An 11,283-nucleotide genomic window follows, 5' to 3' on the forward strand; every position below is an offset into this window, starting at 1 on the left:
TACTTTTTAACAATTCCAATATATATATATATATTATATATCTTTTTGGGGCATGATTTTTCTTGCACCGTCATTTTCGTACTCCAAAGATAAATATTTTAAAAATTACATGTGCTACCAAAGCTTAACATTAATTAAATTATAGGATATTATTAGTTGTGATCTATTAATTAGTGGAATCTTATTATATTTATTAAGTAATATATAAGTCCAAAAATTGTCAACAAAGTTCCAAGAGAATAATTCTTTAACCAAGTTGGCCAAATTTTCCATATATACCACGAATAAAAAGAACAAAAAACAAAAAAATATTTTAATTCCTTTATAAATTTTCAATTTACGAGCATATATATAAAATAAAAAAAACTAATTATGAAAAATAATGTTAAATGTCTTAATAATGGGCCATATAGACATGAACTATATTAGATAAAGATTTTGTAGCTAAAAGAGAAAGCATTTTCTTTTAATAGATTTTGCAAAAAATAATTGAAGCCGTTCTTTTGATAAATTCCATACATAGTGTTGGGATGGAATATGCATACACATGCTTTGCCCGTTTTAAATTATCTATCGTATTTTTTTTACATATTTTTTAAAAAAATAATCACTAAGATGAGTTTTAGCTAATTTACTCTTCAATTTTAGTTCTATTTTTTTATATAAAAAAATAAATTCAAATAATTTAAAATAATTATTTTATCACTCATTTTCGAGCGCAATATATATTATTATCTAAACAAACTCAGAGAATGAGAATTAAAAAAAGAGCAGATAATAAATATATTGAAAATCTTACTAGCCATTCAATAAAATTTGATTTGATGCGTGTCTGCCATTAATTAGATAAAATATATCATTCTTTAAATTGAATAATTATATGTTCTTTTCCTTCGAATTAACTGAATAAATATATATATGGCGGGAAAGAATGTGATTCCTATACTCTTAAATATTTGGGTTAATTGATTCCAAATCGAGATAGGTTTAGGATTTGAAATTTATTAAATATGAACATATTTAATAAGTACACAGTTTGAATTTATGTTATTAAAATCAATCAAATTATACTTTCCATGTTAATATCACCTCTATTTTGAGACGTAAAAATAAAGAAACGTCTGATAAAAATAACTTTTTAATTGATATATTTACACGATACAAATTTAGATAACTAAAACAAATAAAGTAAGAAGTATAATATATATATATAGTAGTTGATAATTTTAAATTTTGTGTCTTATAATTAATTCTATTTTTTAGGAATTTAAATTCAAAACTCATGACAGAATATAATATAAGGAAGAGTACTTACTGTTCCGCCGTAATAACTTTTAATTTGTGTGCTTGATAGCAAGGAATACTTGATTTGTATAACAAATAATGTGTTACACTATAACCAAGGAAACTTGACTTTAACCAATAAAGGAATTAAAGTAGATATAGACAAACCTAATAAAGTAAAGTAAACAATATATAATTATCTTAAAATGCAATGTTTTTATGACTAAGATTTAACTTTATTTGAAGGATAAGAAGAGCACCAAAAGGATGGGAATCCTTTATATATAATTGTGAGGTGAAGACAAATTTAGACAAGATTTAAAACTAATTAAAATAAAAACATTATGTTTATATGAGTGCACACATGAAGTAGTTGTTTCTTCAAAGCAAAATGTATTTTATGGCAAATTGTTAAAGTCTAGTTTTGTAGGGAGAATCTTGTCATGTGTGTTTGCCAGACACATGCCCATGCTAGAAACTTCCCTTTTTTTTAACTTTAAAATCATTTAACACCACTTTCGGTAAGGAAATAATCTCGTATAATCAATCGTAACAGATAAGTATGATTTTTTATGAAGAAATTGTTCATATATTATATATGAAACGAAAAGAAGTTACTCAAATACACAATACTAAAAATGTAGGTTTTCAATGAATTTGGTTTGAAAATTGATTCGTTAGAAAAAATTTTGACATACGCTGAAATCGTATTAATTTATAGTAGTAGGACCTACGTCGGAAATTTGTGTTATTTTCTAAGTATTATTGACATTTACCAATGTGATTTTCTATTCAAGGGGCCTTCTAAACTCATCGTGACTATGTATAACTACTACAATACACTATTCTTGAAAATTTCTATTGAGAAAATTACAAATTATATTAATTTTCGAGCTGTATATTTTATTTTATATATATATAAAAAGAAGCGGGGCTAGGCCATACCTTCTCGAAAAGGGCTACAAATCAAATTATTATTGTGATGAATTATAAAGCTAATTTCCATTATTATGTCAAGTCTTGTCCACTAGTTATAAGTTAATGTCACGTAAAATATATGCCAAGTATTAATATTAATTTTTTGGGGTTCCAATTTAATTGGCCCATGATCAATTAAATTCAATTTTAGTTTTTTAACTATTACTCCATCAAGCAATATACATCACACTACTAATAATAACATTTGTTATTTCATAAATAGTGAGAACACAACTTTATATAGCTTTTTTCAATAAAGAGTAAACATGATTTGTTGACCTATAGATTAGTGGGACTTAATATATTAAATATCTAATATTTTAATTTACATCATTATATACACCTTTGAAATATATAGCAAGTGCTTATTTTGTATAAAAATATATACATATTTTTAAAAAATCTACCTAGCTATATTCTTTACAACGTCGTTTATATACATAATATAATTGTTACTAAGGTTGAATAAAGAAGGAGAATTACGATAAATTAATAATCAATGTAAAAGTAGTAAAACTATATAATGAATCGTCTTGATACAAAATAAATATGATTATGTGAAACAAATTATTCACCTAACAGATTAATTCACATGTATGTTAATTTAAGATAATTAATAAGTTTATATTACCTTTAACTTTTTGTTCGTCTATAAATTAATTAACTTGATGTCTATCACTATAAAATTCTATAAATTTCAAATCTCGAATCTCCGTAATATTGTACATGCACTATTCATGTAGTGTGAGTGGAATTCTTTATGGTATGGTCATGAATATATAATTAATTGAAAAGTTTTTTTTTTTTTTTAAAAGGTATGAATGTATAATTTTTTTGGCTTTTTGGATGTATTAATTTTATGCATGTATAATATTTTATAATATGATATGTTATTTTAATTTCTCCAAATAGAAGCTGCTTATGAACTTTACTAAATGCTCCACGTTTAATATAAGCAAACATTCGATTCAATTGCATTTGCATGGACATATTTTTTGGGAACAAAATTATTCATTTTTTTTTTAGATTGTGGAAATAATAACCAAAGCATATGGTATAGAATCAATGCTCAATAACTCAACTCCCAATAAAATAATAAAATGAATCATCTTTTCTAGCTTGATTATTGGTTCATAATGATATATTAGTGTGATTTATTATCAGTTACTTAAGAGATAATTACAAATACATAAAATAGCTATCTATTATAAATTGACTTTATGAGTATAATAGATCACAAATTTAAATCAAGAAAAGTGAAATATTTATTATTTTATTAATATTTTTATCAAAGTAGGCTGTTAAATTACATTTTTGAATGCGAACTCTTTATCGAGCTTTATATGGAAACAAATTATTTTTGTACCAAATTATTCTTTTTTAGTTATCTATTAAAATTGAAAGTAGTAATTTAAAAGATAAGATGATTATCTGTTATGACATGTTAAAATCTAGTAAAATAGTTTACAGTTTATATAGGTTATGGTAGACTACCTACATTATATATTTTCGAGATACAAATATTTCCTGAACCCTGATTGAATATGAAATATTTCGTTCATCGAATGAATTTTTTGTTTATATAGGTCGAGGTAAGAAATGTTATCATGTTCCCTAAAAAAAAAAAATGCGAAATGTTCTAACAATAGATATATTTTGTTGATACATTTATACCAACAAGCGGGGATAGCTCAGTTGGGAGAGCGTCAGACTGAAGATCTGAAGGTCACGTGTTCGATCCACGTTCACCGCATTTTAATTTTTTTTTTTAACAAATCATTTTGCTTTTTTGCAACTTATTAGTTAATTTTTTTTTTATTTCAATAAGCAGGCAAGTTTAGTTAGAAATAAATCTATGTAGTCGTAACTTATAAATTTGAGTCATTGATTTGATGGGCTACTTGGGGCCGGCTAGTCTATATAAACGCTAAATATTTTGTATATTAGACTATTATTTATAACTCAAAATCGATAAAACATAAACACTAAATGTTTTGTGTATATCACATTTCATATTGTTCATCATGATTATCGGTCTGGCTTCTCAAAAACATGTGGAGTGTTTCATTCACCACAAATCAAAGACTTATAGTCTAGTGATATCATGTCGAGAGTTTCAAACACTACAAATCAAAGGCTTATAAACCAATAGTCATGGCTTCTCAAAAACATGTGGAGTGTTTCGAACACTAGGAATTAAAGCTTATAGTCTAGTGATATCATGTCGAGAGTTTCAAACACTAAATATCAAAGGCTACCAGACCAATAATCATGTGGAGTGTTTCGAACACTACAAATCAAAGTCTTATAGTCTAGTGATATCAAGTCGAGAGCTTCAAACACTACGAATCAAAGGCTTATAGTCTACTGATATCGTGTTGATAACTCGAATAAATACTATTGAAGCAACTAACCTCATACATCAAAAAGAGTTGTCGAACCATAAAAGGAAGAAAAACAGAGATCTAAATATACTAACAAATTCACATTATCGATTGGTAGCATCAAACTTGTAGTGTTTTGGCATGCAACAAATTTTCAACTGTTGAATTACAACTCAAACAATAATATGATCATCAAACTAATCAAACCTTCACATAACATCTTCCAAATGTTGTACAGCCTTCCTATGTTTCAATTTGTGAAGATGAACAGCCAATATCGCCTCGACGAAAAAAAGATATTAGAAGAAATCAAACTCAAGATAGTTGTCTGAATTCTTCTGGTAAGGAACAGTTCCAGCTACACCTTTCTCACTGGTTGATGCTGCTGGTGGAACTGAAATTCTCTCGAATTCCACAGGCCTCGGGATCTCAGGAGGGCTCGCGCAACGTATCAAAGCCCAATTTACACCTTCAAAGAAAGGATGTTGCTTGATTTCTGTGGCTCCTCTTTTGTATGCCAGTCTATGCTGAGGCTCCTTCACGAGCAAGCCTCGGATAAGATCTCTAGCTGAGAAACTGACCACTGGAGATTCTGGAAACCGCAAGGGCTGACCAACAACGTTGAAAAGAGTTTGTCGATTTCCTGATCCCTTGAAGGGTGTTTTGCCAAACAGTAACTCGTATAGAAAGATACCAAAGGTCCACCAGTCTACTGCACTGCCGTGTCCTTCACCTTTGATTATCTCGGGTGCTAAGTACTCGTGAGTCCCGACAAATGACATTGACCGTGCTCCAGTAGGCTCAGCAATAAGCTCTGGTAATGGGCTAACTTGGTTACCTATTTCATTTTTAGATTTCTTTTCTTTCTTTGACTTGCTGGAAAAGAGGCGAGGCCCGAAACATGTAGTAGTAACAGCACAGGATGGCTGAATACAAGAGGGCTCGATGCATGCTGGCTGCACACAATAAGCTGAATTCTTGCGCAGTGGCTCACCTTCGAGAGATGATGACTTGACTAGTGTTGGACTGACAGCACAGCGAAGGGAGAGGTCAAAATCAGAGAGCATTATATGTCCATCTTCTCTGACAAGCACATTTTCTGGCTTGAGATCACGATAGACAATGCCAAGCATGTGAAGGTATTCCAGGGAAAGGAGCACTTCTGCTACGTAGAACCTGCAATTTTAAGATACAATACAACACAAGCAAATCAATAAACTGCAGCCACCAACATACACTTTTCGTTCATGAGTTTGGAATTGAGCAAAGGCAGATAGCAGAAATGAAAATCCTGATAATTTCTTCCTGCTTTCTTCATTGGAGTTTTAGCACAAGCAACCGAAGGCTTATATCTACTATTCAACTCAAAAGAAAAATACACAAATATTTATGATACTTCATATATTCCGAAAACATGAAACATCCCATTCAAATCATGTCAAGAAACAAGTATGAATACACTAATTTAAAACTTTCTTCATATGCATGGTATGCAATTTTTTAGACCCCTTCCACTAGCACAGCCAACAGATAAACAGTCTATGAAGGCTTGAACAGATGAGAACAAACCTGCTAGTTTTTTTGCTTCGGATTGGTTTTGAACCAGAGACCACATGGTTCTCAACCCACTTTATTGACCACTAGGCCACACCCTTGGGTGCAAGGTGGGAAGATTTTAATTGCAAGGAAGAGAGAACTGCCAACAAAATTGAAGAGCTGGTTACAGCTTTCATTATTCCTGTGACTAGGGAGACGGGCAAGAATCATCGAACAAAGACATTGCCAGAAAGGTGTCTCCCACCCACCACCACCACCACCACCCAAAAAAAAAGAGTATTACTGAATGGTAATGGTTTAGTCCGACGGTGACAACCTTTTCACTGGTCCAAAATATCATCCTTGTTTGGGTTTCAACATTTTCCCCATTTATTCTAGGGAAGGGGAACACAACACTTGCCCTAAATCTGGTTATTTAAATGCTTCCTCCGTCTTGTATAAACTAGTTGAATTTGAGTTATGCAGACATTGAAAATACAGTTGGATGGGTTATAATAAGAGTTTGCTAGAGATATCGAATTAATAGCAGAACAGCCAGGAAAATTTTAACATGTCACATACAATTGAATCTAATATTTTTGACAAAGTAAATATTTCTGTTACAACTATTAACTTCACCAAATAAAAGTTCCCCATTACACTAAAGAGGTCAATGTTTTAAAGCAAATGACAAAATGAAAGGAGGTCACAGGAATGAGTCGAAGTGAGAATTAATCAGTCTCTCAATAACCCACCACCAACCAACAAATCAATAGTGTTTCTTAATATTTAAATTAGGTGGATGACTAGTAAACTGAAGGATTCATTTGCCAAAAAGAGAAAAACACCAGCCTGTACATTAGCTGATTACCCCAACTACAGGACCACACAACAAACAGTGATCTTAATGACTACAAAAAATATGTTATGACCCTGCAGGCACCAAAACTTAAAAGTAAAATAAACAGCATTTATCATGTCCAATTAAAATAGTGGTCACACTAACTTGCAGCTATCGAATTGGAAATAGTTGACAAGAAGAACATGCAGTAGGCAACAGAGACCCAAAACAACTTCGTATAGATCCAACACAGAAGAAGAATATAAGCCAGTTTAAACATCCACTTGGCTTAGTAAGAAAAACACAAGCAAATGATACCTATGGAAGAAAAAAACTAGGCAAATGATCCCAAAAGTAGCTCGAGCAAACTCATTTTATGAATTTAAGATTTAGAATCTAAACCACTGAGCAAATAATAAAGTCAGAATATCAAATAAGATTTAGTACATGCAATCCGACTGCTTTAGGGACTTGAAAGAACATGCATAGAAGTCAGTTTGCGTCAATTTAATTTATAGGTACCACCAAGAAAATATGTCATGTAAAGGCATTTATATCCCTTGATTGTTATCAGTATATCTGTTCGATCAATTAATTTAAAATGAAGATATAATGGATGATGTTGGATTAATTATGTCTACAGCCATAACAAAAACATATCTAGATCTAACAGTTAAAGATATAGTCAATGCTGTAAATTGTGAAAATAATACTCCAGACTGAAAAGCAACACAAGATGCCAACTTTTTAAAAGAAAGAAGATTAAACAATCTAAAACAGAAAGGTCAGAGATCAAGTATCATACTTCACCGCTTGTTCTGAAAAATGCTTCCCTGGTTGTCTTTGTCTGAGTGTGTGCAGGTCTCCTCCTGGGCAGAACTCCATCACTAGACATGAGAACTTTTCTGTTTCAAAATGGCTATATAATGTTGGGAGAAATGGATGGTCCAGGGACTGCAATATCTCTCTTTCTGTCTGTGCACGAAGCAATTTCTTACGACTAGCTAACGACGCCTTATCCATAACTTTCATGGCAAAATAACACTTTGTTCCACACAACTCAGACAGATACACACTTCCAATATCACCACTTCCCAACTTCTTCAGCAACCGGAAGTGCCTCAAATCCAATACCCCATCTTTAGTCCGGATAGCTTGAATGGCTTCCCATCTTGAGTCATTAGCTTTGTGAGGTTTGTTAACGCTGCTGCTCAAGCTGCTAGAAGTACTCTCCTCACTTACGTCAGTTCCTGTGCTCCCCCTACAGATGCTGCTCTTACCACTCTCAAGAAAATCTGCTCGATCGCTAATTTTGGCACTTCCACTTGTTTTTGCAATACTGCTAGCCCCATCACTAACTTTGGCTGATGCTGAGCTGTCCTTAGTAGAATTCTTTCTTTCCTGATCAGCTGTCCCTTGTGAGCTTTTTGTCTCCGTAGGCATAGAACCTACTCCACTAGCTGAATTCTTAGAATTGCCCAAATATAAGTTTGAATCGAATTTATCAGCAAGTGAGTTGGAAGATCCCTTAGGTTGACTGCTCTGCGTCTTTTGGCTGACAGTTGATTCTACCACAAGCTGTTTCGATACAACTTCTCGTTCTTTAGAAGTCGCGGTCTCTAATTTGTTATTTTTTGGAACTTGGGAAGGTGTAGACCTGCGAGAACTCCGTTCTATTGTCTGATTTCCAGTTGTCTTGTTCAGCTTTTCGGCTAAACTCTTGGAAGAAGGTGTCGAGGCCATAGAAATGAATATTGATACCTAAATACACTGTGCTTACCAAACCCATCACTCGGACTCCAAGCTTAAGCCATTAACCCCCTTCTTATTAGAAAAACACACCAACATAAGCTGCTCCATCAACAACATAGAAAGTTCCTAAATTGAAACAAGAAACCATAAAAACACAGCCTACCACACAATCACAGTCAAAAGTTCCTAAATTGGAACACGAAAATCATAAAAACACAACTCAACCGCACTATCACAGTCAAAAGTTCCAAACTTGAAGCAATAGAACTATAAAACAACAACAGATGACACTATTGTAAAGAGACAAAAAGAAGCAGAACTTGAAATCATTAAGCAAGGGAAAAATAGAAAGTAAAAGATCTGAACACACAAAGGGGTTGAAATGATGAAACCAAACTCCACAAGGTCAAAAATCAACATTCATTTAGTAGACAAATCCAACAAAAATCAAGCAACAGATAGCAGATCATTATTACTGAGCAAAAATTAAAGGTCCAAGACACCTAATGTCTCAAACATTTACCTCAAAAACAACCAAATCCCTTTTTTTCCTCCAGGAAACAGGAACCTAAAACAAAGCAAAACATTAAAATGTAGACATTAAAGAGCACTCAAACACCACATAGAAGAAGATAAGAACAACCCCACATAGATAACAAAAAAGAAACAGAAGAAGGGTCAATGAAAGCACACAGATCTTGTGTAAAAGACCCACCTTTTTTTTCCCAAGAAAACCCTACCAAGCAAAATCGTTAAACCCCACAAACCCCCAAATGCTAAAAACAAAGAAGGCCTAAAAAAAAAAACCACCCAACAAATCACTGGTCCAGTTCAAAAGTACCATAAAAAGCAGCCTAAAAATAGTACCTCAAGTCACAAAGATGAAAACTTTGAGGGTTATTTTGTTGAATAATGAACAGAAAAAAGCAATCTTTATACTGTTAGATAAAGAAAAGATAGAGAGGGGACCTAATTGTGATGAGAGAAAAAGGTTTGGGAGTGAACTAAAGGATGATTCTTGACAATTGAAGCTAAAATTAGTAGAGTCCCTATTAACAAATTGAGAACATGGGGGGTCAAAGCTAAAGTAAAGCTTTTCACGTTCAATTATTTCAATTGTATTTTGTCCCAAACACAAGTGTCTGAATCAACAAACATATGGGCCACCACCCCTCTCCAACCTGTCTCTCATTCCAAATTAAAAATACCACAAAACTAGAGATCATCAATCTCCACAAAACTAAGAGTTATTGGTATTATTACTACTAGTTTTCTTATCGAGGGTCTATCGAGAACGTCTCTCAATTTCATAAAGATTGAAACTTTCAAATGCACTATGCTCTAAAACAGGCAGAACAAGACACTTTCATGTTTATTGCATTGTTCGAGTGAATAAGTAAAGCCTGTTTGACAAAGTTTTCGCCTTTTGTTTATTTGGATTTTAAGGCAAAGATAAACTTAGTAAAATAACTTAAAGAATAAAAAGCTAAACATAATATAACTAGTTAAATCGACTTGTCTACTAGTTTAAAGATTTTTTCTAAACACTTCATTCCATACAATATCTTATACTGTGTTATAAAATGTTTCTTAGACTAATTTTTATTTTATTTTTCCAACTCTTTTTACGCGCGCTTGGTCCATTAACCACTAGCCACAACCATATTGTAGTTATTGACTTGTGAAATGGTGGCTTTCATAGAGTTGTTAGCAGTCAAATCAATTAGATAAATGGTATATGGTCCAAATTAGGTGAAAAAATTAAGAAATGAGATCTAATTTTAGGTAGCAAAATTTATAAGTGAAAATGATTTGTGTTATGGATCATAGCAGTTGTATTTATTAGGTCACCTCATAACAGTCTGGATTCTGATCTAAAACAGAACAAACAAATAAATATAAAATATTTTTATATATAAAATTAATAAAGAGAGAAAAAAAAAAAAGAGAAAGAGTCACGGGTTTACTCTTAATTGCATGTGAAGAGGGAATAATGTCAATTTTTTCCTTTTTTCCCTAATTTTTTTAATGCAAATTATGTTATTATATCTACTGGTGATTGAATCTGGCCAAATAATTAGATATACTAAAATTAGCTTAGTATTTTTTTAAAAAAAATAGAACATATTAGGTTCTTACAACTAAATCATTACATATTTCGAGTTCAAAAACTATCATTTTATTAAAAGTTTAGTAATTTTTCGTACAGAAGGTTTACTTAGTGCTCTAATTGACTTTTGATTTTACATTATATAAATTAGAAGACAAAAGATTCTTATACTATGTATCGAGAACATATTTATATTATCCATCCGTCATTAGTTAGTAGGCAGATGAGTACTCTCATGATTAAGGAAAAATATTAAAAGACAGATAATACGAATCGAAAAAGAGTTTGAATATTTTAGAATTTAGATTATAGTTGATTACCTGAATTTGAGGTACTCCACAACTATATATACAAAGAGACATGACATGACATGATTTGGTCAAATTGGTCTGACCTAT

General features: G+C 31.7%; 1 protein-coding gene and 1 non-coding gene across 7 annotated transcripts; one reads left to right on the forward strand and one right to left on the reverse strand.

The window, feature by feature from the left end:
- Nucleotides 1–3,942: 3,942 nt before the first annotated feature.
- Nucleotides 3,943–4,015, forward strand: TRNAF-GAA. The gene has a single exon. It is a non-coding gene; the product is annotated as a tRNA-Phe (tRNA).
- A 695-nt stretch (nucleotides 4,016–4,710) lies between these two features.
- Nucleotides 4,711–9,845, reverse strand: LOC107025888 (serine/threonine-protein kinase D6PKL1-like). Of its 6 annotated transcripts, none has more exons than XM_015226663.2 (4): nucleotides 9,643–9,794; nucleotides 9,299–9,343; nucleotides 7,829–8,901; nucleotides 4,711–5,822 (listed from the first exon to the last, which is right to left on the reverse strand). In XM_015226663.2, exons 3-4 carry the CDS (start codon nucleotides 8,764–8,766, stop codon nucleotides 4,946–4,948), a joined length of 1,815 nt encoding a protein of 604 aa, XP_015082149.1. In that variant the 5' UTR covers nucleotides 8,767–8,901; nucleotides 9,299–9,343; nucleotides 9,643–9,794; the 3' UTR covers nucleotides 4,711–4,945. The 6 variants fall into 6 exon arrangements, with proteins under 6 accessions (XP_015082149.1, XP_015082150.1, XP_027774052.1 ...); XM_015226664.2 differs by lacking the exon at nucleotides 9,643–9,794 and adding an exon at nucleotides 9,491–9,621; XM_027918251.1 differs by lacking the exon at nucleotides 9,299–9,343 and having other exon boundaries at nucleotides 9,745–9,845.
- Between the last annotated feature and the right edge of the window lie 1,438 nt (nucleotides 9,846–11,283).

Source organism: Solanum pennellii, chromosome 7, assembly GCF_001406875.1.
Source record: "Solanum pennellii chromosome 7, SPENNV200".
NCBI lineage: Eukaryota > Viridiplantae > Streptophyta > Magnoliopsida > Solanales > Solanaceae > Solanum > Solanum pennellii.